General features: G+C 35.9%; 2 protein-coding genes and 1 long non-coding RNA gene across 8 annotated transcripts; all 3 read left to right on the top strand.

The window, feature by feature from the left end:
- The first annotated feature begins 2460 nt into the window (after positions 1 to 2460).
- Positions 2461 to 7815, top strand: LOC143450707 (CUB domain-containing protein 2-like). Of its 2 annotated transcripts, XM_076951361.1 has the most exons (12): positions 2461 to 2603; positions 2863 to 3056; positions 3151 to 3298; positions 3559 to 3737; positions 3880 to 4024; positions 4641 to 4825; positions 4994 to 5141; positions 5268 to 5458; positions 5618 to 5771; positions 5957 to 6126; positions 6215 to 6353; positions 6586 to 7815. In XM_076951361.1, exons 1-12 carry the CDS (start codon positions 2528 to 2530, stop codon positions 6630 to 6632), a joined length of 1776 nt encoding a protein of 591 aa, XP_076807476.1. In that variant the 5' UTR covers positions 2461 to 2527; the 3' UTR covers positions 6633 to 7815. The 2 variants fall into 2 exon arrangements, with proteins under 2 accessions (XP_076807476.1, XP_076807475.1); XM_076951360.1 differs by having other exon boundaries at positions 6215 to 7815.
- Positions 7816 to 9083: 1268 nt separating this feature from the next.
- LOC143450070 (cubilin-like) lies at positions 9084 to 22287 on the top strand. Of its 5 annotated transcripts, none has more exons than XM_076950474.1 (28): positions 9084 to 9237; positions 11424 to 11593; positions 11695 to 11842; positions 11934 to 12115; positions 12266 to 12410; positions 12558 to 12736; positions 12934 to 13084; positions 13183 to 13373; positions 13528 to 13669; positions 13905 to 14092; positions 14176 to 14323; positions 15677 to 15846; positions 15958 to 16105; positions 16228 to 16409; positions 16541 to 16685; positions 16910 to 17088; positions 17295 to 17442; positions 17535 to 17725; positions 17936 to 18077; positions 18457 to 18644; positions 18865 to 19012; positions 19212 to 19399; positions 19495 to 19642; positions 19821 to 20008; positions 20261 to 20408; positions 21229 to 21422; positions 21505 to 21653; positions 22082 to 22287. In XM_076950474.1, the coding sequence occupies exons 1-28, from the start codon at positions 9162 to 9164 to the stop codon at positions 22089 to 22091; spliced, it is 4386 nt and encodes a 1461-aa protein (XP_076806589.1). In that variant the 5' UTR covers positions 9084 to 9161; the 3' UTR covers positions 22092 to 22287. The 5 variants fall into 5 exon arrangements, with proteins under 5 accessions (XP_076806589.1, XP_076806588.1, XP_076806590.1 ...); XM_076950473.1 differs by having other exon boundaries at positions 19818 to 20008; XM_076950475.1 differs by lacking the exons at positions 21505 to 21653; positions 22082 to 22287 and having other exon boundaries at positions 19818 to 20008; positions 20261 to 20412; positions 21189 to 21394.
- LOC143450074 (uncharacterized) lies at positions 14338 to 15607 on the top strand. Its single transcript, XR_013114641.1, has 2 exons — positions 14338 to 15037; positions 15179 to 15607. It is a non-coding gene; the product is annotated as an uncharacterized LOC143450074 (long non-coding RNA).
- Positions 22288 to 23174: the final 887 nt, after the last annotated feature.

Below are 23174 nucleotides of genomic sequence, written 5' to 3'. Positions count from 1 at the left end.
TAAGCGAGAAGGGGAAAAGAGAAGAGGAGCCAGAGCGATTTTAACCAAACCTAAGCTTTTATATCCTATATGAGCCAATCAGCGAAAGACATGCTATTTGCATTGCTACGTATAGATATGTAACATATTCTACGTCACCGAGGCTTTTGACCACAAGCACTATCAAACTTCATACACTCTAAAATGCGACGCTATTTGAAAACACTCATATGCTAGGTCAGTATGTCGGTTTAGGGATTCAACGTTTGAATAACAGGATTAACCAAGTATAACACAGCTGTCTAAGTATTACATTTCATCTAACTGGAGAGCACACAATTGCTTCTTAAAATGCCAATTATATGCCTTATTACAATTCACTAAGTATTACAATCGCCATATAATCATGAAAAATCAACAACTGCAAACAATAATACTGTACTAACAACACAAAACAGCTTATCGTTACAGCTATAACTGCCTTAATTAGTTGGCTACCACAAATAAGAAGTTACTTTAGTCATAGTGCATTACTTCATAAGCGCAAGGCTCCTAACAACCTTTAAAAGTGTGAGTCCTCCACGTCTCTTTGGATGTGATTTGCCAATTGCCAGCCGCAGGCGAGGACTACCTCCGCCACAGTGGTGACTCTAAACTGAAATTAACACGCAGCCTATATAATGCTGATAACAAATGAAGAGGATCGTCTGTTGTCCTGTCTCCCTCTCTCTCTGGAAACTGATACAGCTCGTCAGGAATCAACGAAGTCAACATCGTCGGGGACGCCGCCTCCTCGCGCGGAAGGAATTGTCGCTACAACTCTAATTGTACCGCAAAGAAGCTGTAAACCTATACCTACTTATGATAAACGCAAGCCTTATTGAAACTTTTAAGCCACTTATCTTGTCCTACAGAGTAGGATCAACGTGATGGCAAGTGTAGCAGTTGCCACAGGCTTCGGGCAAGTGAGTTAGCCTATATATAATTTAGCTAAGAAATTGTTCTAGCTTACGATATTAATTTAAGCTACTTTTAAAGTTTGGGCAGTTTTTTTGGAAATTTTTCGCAAGCAGACATTAATAATTGAACTCTAGTAGGCTACTTTTAATTTGTTAAAATCAACTTTAAAACAGCTTGCTAAAATAACTACCTAAAGATAAATATTTTTGAGGGCCACACTTAAAAATTCGCCACTGGTTGCGCCCCTGCAGGTGGTTAATTCGGCCCTCCTCTTTCGTTGTAACCATTCCGCGGCTGGCGAAGATTAATTAATTATCTTTCTATATAGCGACAAGAGTGTAGCGGTCTGGGTGGCATTTTTAATACCATTACACCATTTCTTGGAAAAGTGTTTTCTAGTTATTGATTGAAGTTTATGAACTTGTTTTTTGATAACACTTCAAATGTCGTTTGATATTTGGAAACTTGCTCTGAATAACTTCGTGTAAACACTCCCTTTAGTACGTTCCCAGGTTGTTTCCAGCACCTGTGCTGATAGGAAATCTTTATTGGAAATGCCCGCTTCTTAACTTTATACTGATAATTTATCTACGTGTCAGCTTCAACTACATGTAACTCTCATTGCCAACACATTGTTTTCCTCATTGCACATTTTCTGAAATGCTGCGTTTTTCTGGTCGAACATTTTCACTCCTATCGCTTCACATTTTATAAGCTCGCACTTCTACCAGTGAGCAGAGAGAGGCAGATATAGAAATTCATCGAAATGAACAGATTAGCTTTCTACACTAGTTATGGTGATTGCAACTCCATAGACATCTTATAAGAAGTGGTATTATTATGTTCTTGATTATGAGTAATATTGAGAAAGTGTACAGCACCTACAATAAAAACCTTTTCTTGTAAACTATTTCTGCTGTAATATTAAAACCTTTCGGCTGACAAGAGGTTAGAGTATTCTAACCGCACGCAACAATAGAGTCAGATAACTCAACAGGTAACATAAGTTAAGACAGATTAGTTAGCTCTGCAAGAGTAAGAAATATTTGATGAAATTATTTAAGATTGATCGAGTTGTTTTTGACCGACTTTCAAAAAAATTCTCAAACGTAATAAAAAAAAGTCCTATGCATTCGAGCAGAAAAAATCTTGCGTAGAAACAAAAATACGAACCAAAAAGGGTAACCACAATGCTCTCGGGCAGAATACGGGTTCTGCGGTGTTTGAAATTCGCATTCCATGCAGAGTTATTTTGTATTAAGTTACGCCCAACGCTTGCGTGATCATTTTTGATCCCAGTAACCTATTAGTATAACTTACGTGGCAGGTATGGATAGGCTTTCTTAAATTTGTGTAGTTATCAAAGGTGGATGTTGTTGTGTGGAACCTAAAAAGGTATAAGAAATCGTATACGACGAATCAGTTTAAAGGTTTTTTACCAGAGGTTTTAAATGTTTTAAGTTCAAAAAAGACATTTCGCTTAAATTACAAGCATAAACATTTATTTTCATGTTAGTTCAGGTTAATTTAACACTTGAACGGTTTATTGCATATGATAGCCTAACAGGCAAATACAATTAAGGAAATTATGGGATTTGCAACATTTCTGTTGATGATTAGTGTCCCATTGATTCAAAAACATGTAGAATCAACCCCTGCGTCTGGTAAGTTTTGCACATGATATAGCCAATATGATTTTTGTCTTTATACGAAGAGTTGCCAAGAGAAGTAGCACAAAACGTAGGCCCATAAAGTATCTTTTGCATTGGGTCTAGTGATTCCTATTAGACTTCTATATTGTGCAATGAAAAGAGTAGGCCTATAACGATTAACTGTTGCATTAGTAGACTAATGTCTCGTGCCATTTTGAAATATAAGCTTAAGAAAAAATAACTGAATTTTAAGTTAATAAATACTTAATAGGCTACAACTACACCGTATCCGTGGATTTGCAACTATCTGCTGATGATGTCAAAACTTTCTCCACACCTGGCTACCCACTTGTTCCTTATTCGAATGATGCTTCATACGAATGGAGGATTCAAGCTCCTGATGATCTTCGCATACTTATCACTTTCATAGCAGGACGCACAGAAGGTTGCTGCGACCGAGTTCAAGTATGAAAAATATTGTTTCTCAATTTTTAGAAATGCAACTAATCTGGATTTTTTTCAACGTCTTGGATGTTTAAAACCTATCTATACACATTAGATCGTTGATAGAAGTGAAACCATTGGAGAATTTTCTGGAATAATCATCCCAGGAACTTCGCGATTATCACAAACAAATTCTCTTCGCGTAATATTGTCTTCCGATAAAACGGTTTCGTTTGTTGGGTTTGAAATCAAAATTAAGCCAGGTATATACTGTAGGCTTATTTGGAATTTTGATAGATTTCGTAAACAAGGAAAGCGTGCTCAAAGTCAAACGCCGTGAAGTTATGTAGTGAATTTAAAACCGGAACTGCATGCTAACAGTTAAAAAAGGAAACTTGCAAAAAATAAAAATACATACTTGATAAAACAGATAACTTATATTTCTATTTCTATGTATTTGCAATGAAAACTGCAATTTCAATTTCTATAAAAACTCATTTTTCTACTAAAAACCTTTTTGTAGCAACGTGTGGGGGAAATGTTGAAATTAATACCAAAAATTCTCTTGAGCTGGCAAGCGACGACTGGCCAAAAGGTCCCAATAACACAAAATGTTTTTGGGTGCTATACGGTCGTGAAAGAAAACAAATTCAATTAGATTTTGTGGAAGGAAGCACTGCACCAGTCGATGACTATATCGAAGTATTAAATTCTAATTTGATGTATAGTCCTAAACCAAACTTTTATAACGCCAGTATATTCAAAATTTCTAATGATCAAACCTTCTGTATAAAATAGTCGATATATACTATAACAATAACGTTTATATTTTTATCGATATAAGGTTTTTGATGGGTTGTCAAGTATTGGAAAACTTAGTGGAGTGATTGAACCGGAATCGTTTATAGCAGAATCTGGAATATTGATATTATCATATCACAGTTATGATCAAGAGGCTGAACGAGGATTTAGAGCTTCTTATAAGGAAGGTAAGAGTGCTGGCTTTAAAATATTTCTCACTTTAGTTACAACATAGTAGCCTACGCACGATAAAATCTGCAATGGAGCAGTCAGCTTGTATACGATAGCTGATCGAAATAACGGTCGAAACGGTCAATAGGCGAGCGCCTCTCCGGTGTGGAAGTAAGTAATTGATACGGCTTTATTTTGCAGCAGTACGGGGGCTCTCCTCCATGATTTGCTTAGATTTGCGCAATCAAATAATTACACGCGGACCAGGATACATTATATCAGATCGGGGTGCAATCATCAAGTTGCAATATTCGAAACGCAAAGTAGGGTGGAATAGAAAAATTCCTTGCGATTACACCGATATCAAGTTTGTTAGATATGGTAAAGTGTAAACTGAGCGACAAGCTGAAAACTAAAGCAAGTCGTTTGTGCAATCATGTATATTGTACCATGCAGATCTGCACAAAAACCATATCTTATCCGACGAGTTTGGTATTGTGATGACATAACTCAGTTGTCGGTAGGTTACCTGAGTTAAGTGCTACAAGCTTTCAGCCCGTATACCTTGAATGTAAACTATAATTATTCATTATATCACAACTTAACATCAATCATTGCTAAAATTTATATCAGCTCCTTGCGGTTTTAATGCAAATGCTTCGGCGAATGTGGGAACGAGGACGATTTCAACACCTTTTTATCCCAGTCTGTATCCTAATGATTTGTCTTGTGAATGGAACTTAAATGCAGCTGCTGATAAACTGATCGAATTAACATTTGTAGAAAGTGACACCGAAGATTGTTGTGATTTTATTCAGGTAAAACTGATTGACATTTATTTCAAAGTAAATGAAAAAATTATAAAAATCCATTTAAAGAAATATTTGATGAACATTTCTGTGATCCAATTATAGTATGACAAATAAAAATCTGCACCTCACTATGTTGATTGATTTACATTTTAAGTAAGTTTAAACTTTATTTAGATAATTGATGGCTTTAGTGGGACAAGACAACTTTCTGGAAAAATCACTCCAGGGCTCGTTTTTACTTCAGCCAACAATAACCTTCGTTTGTTATTCAACAGTGATTCCCGTGGTTCGGGTCCAGGCTTCCTTGCTGTATTTAGAGAGAGTATGGCGTCAAAAAGTCTGGCCTTCGAATCTTCGAACCACGTTTATTTATCAAAATCTGCATTCCAACACGTTTACTAGTCTTTTGCTATTTGTTTGATTAAAAGCGGAAATTTTTCTTTTTCAGTCGATCCATCGTCAAATTGCATTTACTCCAAATTTGTTGGCAAGACACCAATAAACATTTCCTCTCCTCTCTATCCGTACATTTATCACAATAACATGTCTTGTAAGTGGACTCTGCGCACCGGCCGTCAAAAGGTCATCACAATCAATTTTATTGAAGTAAAAACCCAAGAATGTTGTGACGTAATTCGGGTAAATATCTATAATTGGTGGTTTAGTTAATTTTATTTTTGATTTTGACCAACTTTAGATCAGAAGCATCAGACAAACATCAGAAGCTGTTTGTCTTTTCAACTATAGGCTACAGTAACCTATAGGCCTACATCGTTGAAAATCCTTTTTATTTTTCAGATCATTGAAAATGGAACAGAATCATTAAGATTATCAGGAAATACGTCGCTCTCTTCATGGACGTCAAAAACTAATAACGTAGAAGTCATATTTACAAGTGATTCTTCGGTTGCTAACAAAGGTTTCTTAGCTTCTGTTCAGTCAGGGAAGATTGGTAAGCCTAAAGAAACGTGCAGTAAACTGGGTTTTAACAAATACCACTTCAGGAAAAAAGTGAAGTTATTATATAATATATACGATATAAGAGTGAATAGGATGCGATATGGACTACTTAATTTAACACGAGGTAAGATTACAATCCACCTACAGTTTACACGTCGTGTCTTATGAATTTTACAGAAAGTGTTTGCCATCACTCACCCTTTAAAATCACCATTAATTCGAGCCGAGGTTATCTGTCATACCTATTATGTAGTGTGTTGCGTCCAAGATTCTCTCCGGCACGTAACGTTGGAAAGATAAAGATCAAGTTTCCAGGAAGAAGCATTCAACAAGATGATTATATCCGGGTACTTCGAGATTCGTGTGATGGACAACCATGCACTTTATTTGCTTATAAAGCAGTCATACGCATATACTTGAGTTCTGTTGCAACAGGTTTATAATGGAGAACAGGAGCTATTAAAAATCTCCGGACAACTTTTCCCTGAATCTTCAGGAACATCGACCAACAACGCCATTGAAATTGTAATCAAGGTTCACCAGTCGGTAACCAACAGAGCTTATTACCACGACGGCAAGTTATATACTTTTCAAATGTTTGTAAATATCCGCACAGCAAAAAAATTGCCTAACATGATAATTGTGAATGATTGGTTATATATGGTCTCTCTAAATTCAGCCAAATCCAAAGACCAAGTACTTGTCACCACTTATCCATACTAATATTAGGTATCTAGGTGTTTGAAGTTACCTATAAACGTTAATAAAATTTCCATTAAAACAAAGTACAGTAGTTGTTATTTTAGGAATCCAACTATATAAAAGCCAACCCCTGGGAGAAGATAGCGGATAGCGCATCGCAAAAGAACCAAGAAACCGCCGAAGAAAAAGTTCAAAAACAACCGTCTGTGTTAAAACATGTCAAAAACAACAGTTATACTTTTATCACATTTCTTATTCGGCTTGATGTCGCACAAAGGCGGATATGCAAGATGAGTACCATTGCTGGTCACGGAACAGGTCTACAACAAAACTTCACAGCATAGTTCGTAGGATTACTTGTTTTGAGTTTCGAGATATGCAACCATGTTATAATAAGATCAATCAAGATGAAAGATGAACATCATATAACAAGATGTTTCGGTTGTTAACTCGCTTCGTTTTCATCATAATTGTTTCATGTGCCTTGTTTCAAATGTGCGTTTTCTTCATTGTAGAGGCAAAACGCGAGTTGTATTGAGATAAATGGATTTTTTTAAACTATGAGGTTGCATTGATTTACTTATTCGTATTTCTTAATTTTAGATGTATGATTTACGCTTAATAAAGCTGAGTAATGGTAACACTTAGTATTCAGCATTTATTTCAAAGCTCATGTACAGCAAATACCCTACTTTATATCATTTTGCGCAACATATTGTAAAGCATGAAACATTATTTTTGTAAATTTAGCTCCTGACTTATGGCTGTTTATGTTTTTTCAACTCTATTCAATTTCCGTTTCGAACAAACCAACCTTTTCGTCTAGTGAGTGGATGTTGTTTGTTGATGCAACGTTGTTAATATTGGGTATCCAGCCCGTGGTACACGCCGTCTTGTACATGGAATGTGTATAAGGCATAAAGTTGGTGCATTTGACGAGGACAGGGCGAAAAAACTCCTCCCAGAAGCAAACGGTGTCCAACAAAAAAGCAGTAAACAATTGTATGGACGTTTGTCGTTTACCATATCAATCGCACACGACTTTCTGTAGCTATTAAGAACATTTAACAGTGAACTTGCATATAAACCTTGCAAACTTAAAATGATCTCATCGATCAGAAGCCTTTGCATAGAAACTATAGTGCATTAGGTGGCACAACTATTTATACCTTCTAGAAGGTCAGTTGTGTTTTATTTTCATTCTGTTGGTTCAAATTTGTTTTCTGATTGTACAAATCGTATCTGCTGACAGATAAACTGCGTGAAAATGTCCGTATTGAAGCTTTCTGATGAACTGTAAACCTATCTGCTGTCAGCCAAACGCTACGTTCTAAAACGACACTTTGTACAACGCTTTGAACGTGTTTAATGATAGAAAATAAATATATTGAGTTTTACGAAATAAATCAGTTGATGCTAAACATTAATATCAGTGATACGAAAGTTTATGAAATTTTTCTGATGCGCATGCCTAAGATAAAATAGTGGCGACTAATATATAGTATTGCTGCATAAAAGAAGATTGCTCATGTCAAAAGTTATAAATCAATAACTACGTATAGGAGGTAATTAAATTACGTTGGTTATACAATACAACTGCTAACAACAGTTTTATTCCAAAACGCTAAATTAATAAACATTTCACTAAAAATTGCGGTCGTGAGCAATTTACGCCATGTCGTGTACCACTTAATGACGTCACGCATTGATAAAGCAATGATATTTAGGAGCTGAATGGAGTTTTGTCCCTGAAACTTTCTGCAGCGTTTGCTGTTTTGTCCAAAGATAGACATCCAGACCTTTCATTGGGAAGAAGTTTTATCCTGGTACAAAATGACGTAAATAAGTGCCAATTTTGCAATAAAAAGGGACAAGTCTATAGACCCTGTGGTGAAGGCAAAAACAGGTACAGTAGTGATAATAACATCATCAAGTTCCATAAGATTGTGTACAAGAAAAGCTAATGGCTTATTACGTTTATAAAGATAGCACTAGCAATGAGAAGCAATGATAATACCTGTAATAGCAAAAATGGAAATGAGAAACAAATATGCTCTTACAGATAATTTAGCAAAGATATTGTTTTTTGTTTTAGCTCATTATATTAACCATTTTAGGAGGGTTTGTTATTAAGCATATATACAACGATTTGACGAAGAAAATGTGTTTACGATAATAAAAAATGTCATAACCACAATGCTTTTGCCCGATACGGCATGTAATTTGCTGGAAATTTACTCGCCTGAGGGGCTTCTGAAGAAAAGTTGTTTTTAAGATAAAGAATATATTGAAGCTTTTTATTTCCAGTCTGACAACTTGCTGTCATCAGTCGAATTCCTAAACGTGAGCGTAAATCTCCCATAATCTTGATTTTAAAAGAATTATTGTGGTCCTTCGGTCGTGGCCTTATAAATCGTATAGCTGCAAGTTCCTGTACAGGTCACTGGTATCGAAGGCCACGAAAAACATTTTATCGTATTGATTTGAAAAAAACTAGTTCAGAGGCCACCTCTGGCGATAAGCATTTAGATTTTAAAATTTTCGAAAGAGGAAAGCTTTTACTTTCGTAAAATGAAGCACGTAGGCTATAGGTTAGAGACAAATTGATCTTCTGTTATGATCTGACATTAAGTTTTAGGTTGTTAATTGCAGTTAGCAGCATGTTACGTCAATAAAGAAAATGAGACTTAAAGTGTTTTTACTGCTATTTTCGCTCCAATTGGCGCAGAAACTAGTTTTTACAACGTCATTAGTCGGTAAGTATACGCTATTTTGATCGTGTTCATTGTGCTTTAGAGATTCTAATTTCCAAGTATTAAGTAAACTCAATAACTTCAGTCTTGATGTAATTGCAATTGTCACTATTGTCAGTATTAGGGTATGAGGGTATCCGCATTTTTAATTTGTTTACCCACACCCTCATCGGTTAAATTGCTGGAGCCCGCGGCTGTACCCACAGTTTTTTATTTCTTTGCCGGCGCCCGCACTAGCTCATTTGCGGAAACCCGCGTTTGCAAAGGACTCGTTTGTATTTGTTTTGTTTATTTACTACATTTGACACTGCATGTTTTTAAAGAACTGTGTACAAATAGAATATTGTTTATGTTGTGTCCCTCTAAAGCAGAGCGTCTTTTGTTGATAACATGGCCTGTCAGACTGAAATTTCTTTCACTTGCCGCACCGGTGGCCACATAAAACACCACGTTCTATTTTTGCCAAACGTTGGTACAAGGCAGTCTACTTTTGCCAATTGATCTTAAACGATCCGATTATTGCTTATGTAAGACGGAGATTGATAGCAAGGCGGGGTAAAATGGATGAAAATTATAAGAAAAAGAGCGGTAAACTAAGATTTTCGCAACGGAGATATTAGACAGTATTATATGCATATTCAAACAAATTGATCAAACAATCTGGCTGGACATAAATGACGTAGCTGAACATCTTCTACTTTCGTTCACAACCGACCTGTGTAAAAGATTCCTTCCGCGTACACAGGCTACCTGAACGGGACTCCGGTCCCATGGATAGAGTTCATTTTAGTGGGGTTTTTCTTTTTCCATCCAGACACACAGATCGGACTGTGACTCAAGGCTTATGTCCTGCCAAACTATCTATCAACGTAAACTTTTTTTTTGTATTAAATGTGCTTAAATTATATGCGTTTGTGTTAACCCTATTTTCACTAGGTGTGGCTTCTCCTGCACACAGTCACAGAAAAACGTGGCGTACAGTTGCATTGTTTGCTGTAGAAACTTGAAACTTGGTGACTTTTCCTAAAAAATGTTCAGCTATCTATAAAAAATGTTTTATAAAGTTGGAGTTTGTAATTTTTGAGATATTGTCATATTTTCATAATTTTTCTCTCTCTCCGCATTGAGGCGAATCGTTTTCGTTTACTCATTTACGCACCACTAACTCGACTAACTATTCTCTTGCGTTCTCTTCTCGCGGTCAGCTGGTTTTCGGCACAGCAGTGACGCGGCGTAACAAGAAAAATTTCTAGAAATGTATCACTTGTGGAAATACTTAATTTACACTAAATTCACTTTCTTTTGATTTACAATTATGATGTATACAGGAAGCCAGATATTTTTGCCACAAACCTGTCAAAATCCGATCAGTTTACGACGTATAGTTTTCGAGTAATTAACGATTGAAAATGTGTGTGCGGTGTCGGCCACACCTAGTGAAAATGGCAAAGTTGCGAGCAAAGTTTTTACATTCTCTTGTTGGACCGTAATGCACGTTTTTGCCCTCGAGGACTTGTCACGTTTGCCCGTCCAATTTGTGGAAATTATTGTCATTAACTGCTAATATGTTTGCGACAACCTGCGTCAGCAAACTTTTTGGGCTCTCCACATTGAGAACAAAAAATAAAATGAATGAATGAACACGGATCTTTTTTTGATTTCCTTTGTTGATAAAACAACAAGTCTGTCACTTATACGAATGTCATATTCTTTTTTGAGGCGGGATCGTTAATCCAATAAAATCAGCATGAAGCTATCTGATAAACACTATCCTTCCGATGATGACTGGAAACGGTAGCGTAATAACAAAGGAAGGGAAACAACGCTTGACCTTGCTTAATTTCATGATATTATTATTCTGAAGTAAACAAAAGGAACTGATACCATTGTGTTTAGCAGAAGTAAATTCTTGTAAATAGATAAAACCATAATGATTAAATGCGTGCAACCTCAAACGCCCCCGCCCCCTACCCCGCGCCCGGCATTTAAGATCCGCAAACGGCCCGCAAAAACAATCAAGTTTGTGCGGGTACCCGAATTAACAGCCCTGCATTTCTAAAGACCATGCCCGCAAACGGCCCACGATCGCTGCAAAACTCTAGCAGGTATCAGCAACCCGTGCGGAACGGGTATACCCGCGCAGGGCTCTAAACTGTAGCCTACTTACTAATCGTGCTATATCCTTTCAGATTTGCAATTATCTACTGATGATGTCAAAACTTTCTCTACACCTGGCTACCCACTTGTTCCTTATTCGAATGATGCTTCATACGAGTGGAGGATTCAAGCTCCTCATGATCGTCGCATACTTATCACTTTCATAGCAGGACGCACAGAAGGTTGCTGCGACCGTGTTCAGGTATAAAAAGTCTATATTTTGTCTATTTCGGAAAAGCTAACTTAGGTCTTTTTCCTAAACGTTTTCTTTCTGTGCAAAACAACTTAAACAACAATATATAGGTTATTGAAGGAAGTGAAACCATTGGAGAATTTTCTGGAATAATCATCCCAGGAACTTCACGATTATCACAAAGTAATTCCCTTCGCGTAATATTTTCCTCCGATGATTCAGTATCATTTGCTGGGTTTCAAGCAGAATTTAAAACAGGTATTGTGTTATTTCAATTATGTATAGCGTTATGATTATGATTGAATACTATAAGTAGAAACGATGAATAAAGCCTATACCGTCTTTGTAGCAACATGTGGGAGAAATATTGAAGTCGTTGACGACAACGCATTGGAACTGACGAGCGACGGATGGCCAAATGCATACGGAAATAATGAGAAGTGTTTTTGGGTCCTTTATGGTCGTGAAAGAAAACAAATTCAATTAGATCTCATCGAAGGAAGCACTGAACCAGATAATGACCATATCGAGGTACAAGAAGTCGATGGCCATGATTTTATGACATAATTTATAAAAAATTGAAAAAAGCTTTAAAATCACAGAAAACCCATATCTTGTACTTATATTTTATTTCCTTAATTCCTATAGTCAGTAGTTTGTTGTAATTTTACCCGAAATCAGGTTTTCGATGGATTGTCAAGTATCGCAAAAAGAAACGGAAATATAACAACGGAATCACTTATCGCAAAATCCGGGATCTTGATATTATCGTTTCAAAGCGATGATCAGAAAGTTGAGCGAGGATTTCGAGCAACATATAAAGAAGGTGAGATACATCGAAAATAGTTTGCCATCAAACTTACTCGTGCAGCCTATGGAAGAGCAAATCTAAAATGCTATTCAACCTGCTTTCGAAAATATAACGAGGGCGTGGTATTTTAAACATGAAACAAAAACATGATCTTTTTTCTAGCAAAATGTGGTTTCACAGCTACTGCTACAGATAATGTGATGACACTTTCAACACCTTTTCATCCTAGTCTATATTCTGACAATGTGTTCTGTGAATGGACTTTGAGAGCTGCTGTTGATAAACTGATCGAAATAACCTTTGTTGAAGGTGAAACCGAAGATTGCTGTGATTTTGTCCAGGTTTACAGAAAGCTTCTTTTATTTTTACTCGTATGTGAAAAACAAATAACATATAGGAACTGTTTTTCCGACATTGCCAATACAAAACAGATATTTGTCGCTGAAAGATCATGTGGTACATGACATGGTTACATACGCTGATACATTGGATAAATAAACAACGTGCAAAACAGTGCTATTTTTGAGTGTTTGTTTAGATAATCGATGACACTGGACAAATTGGACAACTTTCTGGAAAAATCCCTGCTGGACTTGCCTTTACATCAACCAACAATAATTATCTTCGCCTACGTTTTAGCAGTGATTCCCGTGGTTCTGGTCCAGGCTTTCGTGCCGTATTCAGAGAGAGTATGGCGCTTTAACAAATGTCAATGATATCGATTGTTTTTATCCATCTCTCTGTCCGTACACTTCCATTTTCATTAACAAGGATCGATCGTTTTCAGTCGATCCAACGTCAAGTTGCGTTTACTCTGAATTCGTTGGCGAGACTCCTAAGAACATTTCTTCTCCTCTCTATCCACATGTTTATCACAACAACATGTCTTGTCAATGGAATCTGCAAGCAAACGATCAACATATTATCAGAATCACTTTCTTGGATGCAAGAACACAAGCATGTTGTGATATAATTAAAGTAAGAATATGATTATCTTTGTAGGTAAAATAGAGAAAAAGCTATTAATTATACGACATCGCTACATTTATTCATACTCTTTCTCATATCGTTTCGTTTCCAGCGTGTGTATAGAACTTTTCCATCTCACTGAAATAGTTTCCTCACTTAATAGGTCATCGAAAATGGGGAAGAAGTGTTTGCTTTATCAGCAGGAGGTTTGCGTACGTGGACATCGACAACTGATTCCGTAACTATCACATTTAATAGTGATTCGTCAATTGTAGATAAAGGCTTTTTAGCTACCATTGAAGCAGGTACCGTGGAAATTATTAGCACTGTCAAAGTACAAATAAGACTGAATTCAGTTATTCATGTTGTTAATCATTTTCATCTATAATGTAGGGCTTGTATTTACATACACTCTGCCGATGTTGGAGAGAAGTTACAACAATAACCGTTATTTTTGAATAAGCTTTCGCATAACAACAATTATTATAGAACTATTATACTACAGTAACTGCACAGCAGAGTTTCATATTACTTTAACAGAAGAGCCAGTTTGCCGCTTTGCCGTTGACGTCATTGTTAACTCGACTACTGGTTATTTTACGTCCCCTCAATATCCTGGCATTTATCCGGATGGCGTTACTTGTGTGTGGAACTTGATGGCAAGTCCGGGTCGAAGCATTGTAATTACATTTTTAGACGTATCAGTTGAAGAAAATGATTTCATTCAGGTATACGGCCTTATATATTTATTGATTTTATTTGGTGCTCATTTTTTCTGAACGGTCCTCTGTTCAGTGATTCCTTGTTAAAGGTGTTGGAAGGGGAAAATGAGACAACAAAAATTTCCGGAAAAAATATTCAACGAAGATCAGTAACATCCATCAACAACAAACTAAAGATTGTATTCAAAACTGATCGATCAGGGACAAGTGAAGGTTTCAGAGCTTCTTATCATGATGGTAAGTCACGTTTACTAAAATCTCTGTATGAATCAAAGCTGCAATTAATGGATAACAACATATAGTCCACACTCTACATTCATTTTTATGAAAAGTTTTATACTAATCTCTGGAAGCCCTTTCTCGAAGAATTAAGTTTTATACTTTTATGGTAGGTCAACTATAACCTGACAAACATTCCTATTTTTACTTATGCAAAGTTTGATCACTGATGGTGTGATTTGAGTTGCAATATAGTTAACTAAGAGGCTTAGGTAAAACTATTTTGTAACTATAGCGTCATTTTTGTCATTCGTGCAATGGAAAAATAGCTAATTTGTCTCGTCTTCCTAATTTTATTCACTGTGAAATTCGATAATTCAACTAAGTTCAGATACTCCGTACAACAAATTGCAACTAAAAAAAACTTTGTCCAGATTTTTGAACTGTATAAGTAAGTTTGTTGATCATGCAATTCATATAACTTATGTAAAGTATGTGGATTGTATACTTACTAAATATACTTACAATCGGTTTTTTAAAGTTTAATAAGTATAAGTTAGTGAAGCTTTTTTTTTGTTTTACCGTTTACGGTCACATATTTTAACGTGATATTTTGTTCGAGACTACACGTCATCTATAGTTACACACAATTGAGAAGCTGTTTAGAATGACCACCTTAGGACTAAACGATTTGGTTCAAAATGGACGAAGATGCTACACCTACAACCAGAGGTGCACCAACACCATTAGACACAAAAACACAAAAAAGCATATTTTAGTCACTTGCAGATAAACAGCATGTTTTATGCGAAAATTCTCAGTCAACACTACCATCACAAGATAGAAAACAAAATACTAACTGTTGTGTTACAGATTGGTGTCAACTATCACGTGGTATACACAGTAAGCCCGCAAGGTCATGAAGCATGTACATGTAAAAAATGCATGCATATGCAGATAAGTCGAAGTAAGAATTTAATTGTGACGTCCTTGAAACTAAACGGTAACGCACCAACACAACGGGCCCGTGTATGGTTTGAAGAAAAAGAGAAGGAAGAAAAGATAAAAGCAGTTATTATAATATTTGAAATTTGGTCAAAATTCGGGTTTGTATCAAAATTATCATAAAAAGCGACTGGTCGTATTGTTTGTAGGCTTCTACAGATGTTTACATTTTCCTGACTTATCACAGCTCATTCACTTATATAGACGTTGTTTATTGACCATACTTTTTCACTAGCAAAAACTGATAATACCATTTCCAACAAAACATATATTTTTCTGTCAAAAAAAACAACTGATCAACTGATGATATTTACACTGATTTTTTGTTTCTGTGGTTTTGATTAATTGTTGATATTTTATTTTCAGTTTTGCGAATATATCCTGACACGATAACAAATATTTCCTCACCTGGCTATCCACTTGTTCCTTATTCGAATGATGCTTCATACGAATGGAGGATTCAAGCTCCTGATGATCTTCGCATACTTATCACTTTCATAGCAGGACGCACAGAAGGTTGCTGCGACCGAGTTCGGGTGGAGAATTTTACTTTGCTTTCGTCATGTAATTACGAAGTTAACCGTATTCGAAGAACAGGCAAAAAAGTTTTACAGAAACTCAAGAAAAACTTGTCTATTCAACTGCAGGTTAATGATGAAAGTAAAACTATTGGAGAATTTTCCGGAATAATCATCCCAGGAACTTCGCGATTATCACAAGGAAATTCTCTTCGCGTAACTTTTTTCTCGGATGACACAATTTCATTTTCTGGGTTTGAAGCAAAACTTCAAACAGGTATAGATCTATAACAGGATCAAATATAAATGTATAAGTTAAGAAAACTTTTTTGTGATGAGACTTTTTCACAACTTAAATCGTTTGTTGAGAAAAATTATGAAAAAATATTTGGTTTCTAGCAACATGTGGGAGAAATATACAAGTTAGTAATAAACATTCCTTGCAACTGACGAGCGACGGATGGCCAAATGCTTATGCAAATAACCAAAAGTGTTTTTGGATATTTTACGGTCGTGAAAGAAAACAAATTCAATTAGATCTCATAGAAGAAAGTACTACAGCAGTCAACGACTATATCGAGGTATACTGACCAAGTGGCCAAAGTAATTTTTATTTGAGAGTAATAAGATAATTCAAAACCCTTGAAAGCTTTCCTCTTCTTAAATAAGCTATTTTCAATACTTGAACGTATTAAATATTAAACGAAATCAGATTTTCGATGGTTTGTCAAGTATTGCAAGACTAAGTGGAGATATTACTACGGAATCGTTCTTAGCAGAAACGGGAATCTTGATATTATCATTTCTTAGCGATGATAAAGAGGTCGGTCGAGGATTTCGAGCAACATATAAAGAAGGTGATGTACGAGACGGTTTTATGATCTGTTTATTGGAGAAGATCACAGATATAGCTCAAAAAAATGTTTAAGTTATTGTATGCAAAAATCATTAGGCCTACTGTTCTTTAGCCAAAAATATACAAACAATATAACTCATTCTATCCGTCGCATCACCACCGCTTCAAAAGAGCAATTCCAGTATAAAAATTCGTCTTTAAAGTAATCGACAAACTGTTTTTCAGCAAAATGCGGGTTTAATGCAACTGCTTCAGATACCCCCACTATACTTTCAACGCCTTTTTATCCCAGTCTATATCCCGATGATTTATCATGCGAGTGGAATATGAATGCAGCTGCTGATAAACTGATCGAATTGACGTTTATGGAAACCGACACAGAAGACTGTTGTGATTTTATTCAGGTAAATACAGTTATCTGTTATCTATATATTTCTACGTAAATGGCAAGAAAATAAAATGCAAAATGAACAAGTTTTTACTCCTACTACACTACTGCAATGTGAGGTAAATAATATATTGCACATTATGCACGTAGCGGAAAAGTCCGACTGTTATTGCTATATGTAGTGCTGAACAAGCAAAACATAACTGCATAATTTAAATTCAGATAATTGATGGCTCCGGTGAGCATAAACAACTTTCTGGAAAAATTCCTTCTGGTCTTGTTTTTACTTCCATCGACAATAACCTTCGTTTGCTTTTCAACAGTGATTCCCGTGGTTCTGGTCCAGGCTTTCGTGCCGTGTTTAGAGAAAGTATATATATAGCAAACGTACCGCTTTTATACGCTAATGTTCATTTTGGTTGCAATCTTCTTTTGATAAAGAGATTTTAAACTTCTCTTTAGTTGACCCATCGTCAAACTGTGTTTACACTGAATTTGTTGACGAGACACCAAAGAACATTTCTTCTCCTCTCTATCCATATATTTATCACAACAACATGTCTTGTCAATGGATTCTGCAAGCAAACAGCCAGAGCATCATTAAATTACGTTTTTTAGTACTAAAAGTTCAAGCTTGTTGTGATGTAATTAAGGTAAGAATGCACTGCTATTAATATGAAATTTTGTATTAAAGTTTTTATTTTTTTATCATAACATTCGTATTTGTAACCTTACCGTTTGTTCATAAAATATGCAGATAAATTTTGATATATTTACCGTTGAGAAATTGCCAAACTTAAACTTAGTTTTGACTTCATCAGCAAGTGTGTCATATGTTACGTGCTTATCATATATTCGTGAAGGTCATGGAGGATGGTAAAGAAGTTTTAACTCTCTCAGAAGATCAAACATTATCCTGGGAATCCACGGGCAATCTTGTAACCCTCACATTTAGCAGCGACTCGTCTATTGTTGGTCGAGGTTTTCTGGCTTCTGTTCAGTCAGGTTTTGTACAACATAAAACTGTAGTGGGTATAAATACAGAACATTATCATCATTGAGTGCCGTTTTCATATGTAAGTGTTGTTCCATTGTAATCAGTTCGCCGTATAAAGTTGTTTGTTGCACAGCCTTTGATATTGTCAATCCATCGAGCTCTTGGCCTGCCTCTGCGCCTTTTTCCGCTCACTTGTCCTTCTGTATTAAACTCCTGCATATATTTTCTTTCCTTATCATGCAGTGTGTCCCGACTTCAGAGTATTTTAGTTTCCTAGTCTTAAATGCTAAATCGTACACAAGAACAACATAAACATTTGAAAGAGTAGTCGATATACTTTTTGTCACTAATTGTCTTTTAGTGAAAGTTTTGTACATACAATTACAGAGCTCCAGGTATGTCAGTCCCCGGTGAATATCGCTGTTAATTCCACAACGAGCAATCTTACATCTCCTCTATATCCCATGTTTTATCCGAACGATATTACTTGTGTGTGGAACTTGAAAGCAGCTACAGGTCGAAGGGTGGTGATTGCTTTCATAAGAGTAAAACTTCAAGAAAACGATTATGTACAGGTGTGTTGTTTTCTATTTTGAGGGTTGCCATTTTGGTTTTCATTGTTATTATTATATTCAACGGAGACAGCGGGAACTAGATTAATGGACAATGTACACAAGAGAGCATAAAAAGTGTTGTATCCTGAGTAATTCTGATATTTACGGAGTGCAAGGGAAATTATTAGCTGTGTTATTATGTCTTTTCTAAAACATCTTCAAACGGCTCCCGGTATTGCAGGTATTAGATGAAGCAAAAAATGTTTTAAACATGTCTCGACCAATTATGTCTGGAACTATAAGAAGATCTACTAACAACAAGCTTCAAATTCTTTTCAAAACTGATCAGTCTGGACGCAGTAATGGTTTCCTCGCTACCTTCCACGATGGTAAGTTAATTTTGATAAAACGTTTTCAAAACCAATGAAGAGATTTATATCATCTTGTATTTTACGACATGACTCAAGAGAGTTAATAGTAGACATAGTCAATGGTAATAATAACAGTCAATAATAAATGGTTGGTTGAACTTATCTTTAATAAAATGACAAAAACTTTATTTTGCCTAAAATAACATTTATCCAACAGAAATTCAAATCTGTCAATCTCCTGTAAACATCGCTGTTAATTCGACGACTGGTTACTTTGCCTCACCTCTGTATCCAATGTTTTATCCTAAGGATGTTACTTGTGTGTGGAACTTAATGGCTAGTTCCGGTCAAAGGGTTGTAATAAGCTTCATGGAAGGCACCATTCAAGAAAATGATTATATCCAAGTAAATCATACAGCCAATAGGTTTTGTTTTATTTTTCGTTAGTGAATCTAGGTTGCTTTTTTGCTTTTCTGCAATAGGTCACGTAATTATTGCAGGTATTGGATGGAGAAAATGAAATTTTAAAAATATCGGAACGAATTGTTGCTAAAACCACACGAACGTCTACTAACAGCAATCTTCGGGTAATATTTAAAACGGGCCAGTCTGGAAGTAGTGGGGGTTTCAAAGCTTCTTATTATGCTGGTAAGTTACTATTGAGCTCTGCGTACCATAGTTGAAAATGTAAATTGAAAGTATTGCCTGCATTTATAATTAAGCAAAACTATAAGAGTTGAACAAGGCCAGGAATATCGAAAATATCATTCACCACGTCGAATTGAACATACTGCATATATTGAAATTCTGATTTTGTCCCCAGCAGAAGAACACGTCTGCCAATCTTCAATGGATATTACTGTTAATTCAACGACTGGTTATCTTTCATCTCCTCTGTATCCCAGGTTTTATCCAAATGCCGTTACTTGTTTTTGGAAGTTGACGTCAACTCCTGGTCGAAGGATTGTTTATACACTAATTGAAGGATCTATCGAAGAAAACGATTCAGTCCTGGTAATTTGATGTTTTCAGTGCATGCGTTTGGAACGGTGATGAGGTGTAAATAGCAGAACTGCTTACTGCAGCTATAATGCATATGCTTACAAGACATTATGGCAACTGATCTATCTTTTTTACGACAACAACGCAAAGAGCTTAGCATTCTGGTATATCTTTACGTTTGCCTAAATCCTGACTTTTGTTTCCTTAACGGACGTCGAATCCTCAGTTGTGTGCAGGCATTATAAGGCCCTCTTTTTATGACAGGTATATGAAGGCCGTCGCCGGCTTTTACGATTTTCAGGACAAATTATTCCCGTAACATCAAGAATATCCAGCTCAAACAGTGTAGAAATCTTTTTTAAAAAATCTCGTTTTGGAAGTACTTCTAGTTTCAGAGCTTCTTATCACGACGGCAAGTAAATATTAGGACCAGTGCACAACAAAAATCGTTTTGATAATTGGTTGATCTAATTACTCAAAAGCTTTATATATGGGGCATGAATTTGGCATAAAATTTCAAAAAACATTTTTTTGTATAAACAATATTTTGGTAATCTTAATATTTATTATACGTTTTACAGTCTATGCCTTATACCAGAGGTGACGAACCTGCGGCCCGCGGGCCGCATGCGGCCCGCCAAACAATTTTGTGCGGCCCACCAAACGATTTGACAAACGCCCATACATGCAAGGCATATAGGACTTATAGGAAATAGGGTTGCCATACCGTCCGGAAAATTAAATTTAGGGTTAAATTTTGCGTCCGGGAGACCAGCAGTCTTGAACGAAGCGTCCGGTGAGACCAGCAGTCTTGAACTTTCTTTCACCTGTTTCTAATCTTTGCGCAATGCGATATCAAAAGCTGATAGCACAATTGAGTCGCAGCAGTATGTCTTCAATAGATTGCCGCACTCAATCGATGTATTTTTTGCGGCCGCGGGAGCAGCTAAAAATCTGCCAAATGAAGCGGTTGTGCTTGAATGCTAATTATTATGCAAAATGTTAAAAAAATTGTGCGGCCCGCTTGCTCAGCCGTAACTGACAAAGTGGCCCGCGTCATCGAATAGGTTCGTCACCCCTGCCTTATACGTATACAATATTTTGACATCAAGACTGGTAATTCTCTTGTTTGTACCAAAAACTTTAATATACGCTCTTCAAAAGGCCGATGTAATGTATGCTTTTTGAGCAGTTATGGCGGTTCTTTTATGCAAGGATGCATTGATTTACAGCCAACTGTGGTGACAACGTGGAGGTGACAGATGAAGAAAAAATGCTAACACCACCAAGGATTGTCATGTTATACTTGACAACAATTTTCTATCAGAATAACCTGAATTGCTTCTGGATATTATATGCCAAAGGAAAAAATCAAGTTCGTTTTGAGCTTTCGGGAGGTTATATCATATCGGACGATTACGTTAAAGTAAGTGCACAACAGATTTTAAAAAATGAAGTATTTAAATTAAATTTAAATTTTTTATTACGTCTTCATATGAATTCTACAGATATTCGACGGGAACACTTTATTAACAACAAAATCGAGGCGTATTCACAGTGAGGTGTTTAGGTCGACCAAGACTTTTTTTAAGATTCATTTTTACAGCAACAACAATTTTTTTGGAATAGCGTTCACGGCACGTTATCGCATAGAAAGGTAACTTTGCTACTTACAACTTCTGCTTACTTGTAATCTTGTTATCAATCCATGTAGTTTTAAAAATAAAACTTGCTTCTTAATTTACGAAAAAAATATAAAACTTTAACGATATCTATTGAATAAAATGCAATATTTGAGTACCAATCACGTTTTTGTCTCTAGTTTGGTTAACAGTCTATACATAACGTATTTCAATCCATTGTGCTCAGGGACCTAGTTTGCTATTAAACTTTGGAGGAGACAAACTTGGTGTGATATGCATTGGAAGTTACAGAATACAGTTCCAATTGCGATAAACTATGATAATTGTTCAAAATTTGGAGGGGACATAGCCCCCCGTCCCTCCTGACATGAGGTCCCTGATTGTGGTTTACTAAACGACTTTAATTTTAAATTTATAATTTTGCCTTACCTTTTTTATACAGGAACGGATAAATTGGCATCATGCAGAAAGTTACATTTCATTTCAGGATTTTCGTTCGTCATCGAGTTGTTTTGGGATTTTCGTTGATTATAATGAACTTGGTAAAAAAAGATTTAAAACTATTAAATTTCTTAAATAACTATTTACGTGCGCCAGACTAGTGTATTGTAGCAAAAGAATGGAATATAGCAAACATTTTACAACAAATGTCAAGTGCAAAAATCTCTTGTTATTGGAACAAATTTTACGAGGATGACGTATAGTGACGCATAGAACTGTGTACAGGTTGGAAGGTAACATTGATATCCGAATATTTCAAAGGCAGAACATTAATCAGCTATAAAGTTCGGGTATTTCAAATCGAACAACTTTACCATTTAACAAAATGGTCAATTTTCCTTTCCATATTTAAAGAATCTATATAGCACATTAACATTTATTGATCGCCCACATGTTAAAACAACACCACGACTGGGGCTATGGTAACTATGGTGTAGGCTTAATGCAAGTTAGTCGATATTTTGCGTCAAAAAACTTGAAAATGGAAAAGTGCTGTTTGCGATGATGCCATTGGATATGGAAGCAAATCGATTATTGCAAACAAAGACATTGAAAAAAGACAATCCGAAATGACTTCTCAGACGTTCTAAGAATTCTTAGAATCAAGATATGATATGATATCCGCGCAAGACGCAAGTAGTCTGAACCGAAACTCTAATTCTTGAAATATAAGATTTTGTAACTTGAAATTGTCGCTGATTTGAAAGCGAGAGTTACGACATGAACGTAATAACTTGCATGTTTCACTTCTGGTAAGGTTAGTAGGCTATACTAATAGTTAGCCTTATGCAATTGACCACTTTTAATATACGTGGTTTTTTAATCATCCCCTTTTTTAAATTTGTGCTTGTTCTAGCAACACGCTGACACCTTTCTCAATTAAATATAGGCTGGACTAAGAACACATCAAATCTCACATATGAATAACAATTGTTAAAAATTACAAGCAAAGCCAATAATTCATTGGGCCTTCAAATAAAAAAAATTAATGTATATAAGCCAGCAATCCGTATAACCTCTTCTTGTAAGAATCT

This window comes from Clavelina lepadiformis, chromosome 3, assembly GCF_947623445.1.
Source record: "Clavelina lepadiformis chromosome 3, kaClaLepa1.1, whole genome shotgun sequence".
Classification (NCBI taxonomy): Eukaryota; Metazoa; Chordata; class Ascidiacea; order Aplousobranchia; family Clavelinidae; genus Clavelina; species Clavelina lepadiformis.
Note: the sequence above shows the minus strand (reverse complement) of the source record. Positions and strands in the feature narration are given on the sequence as shown.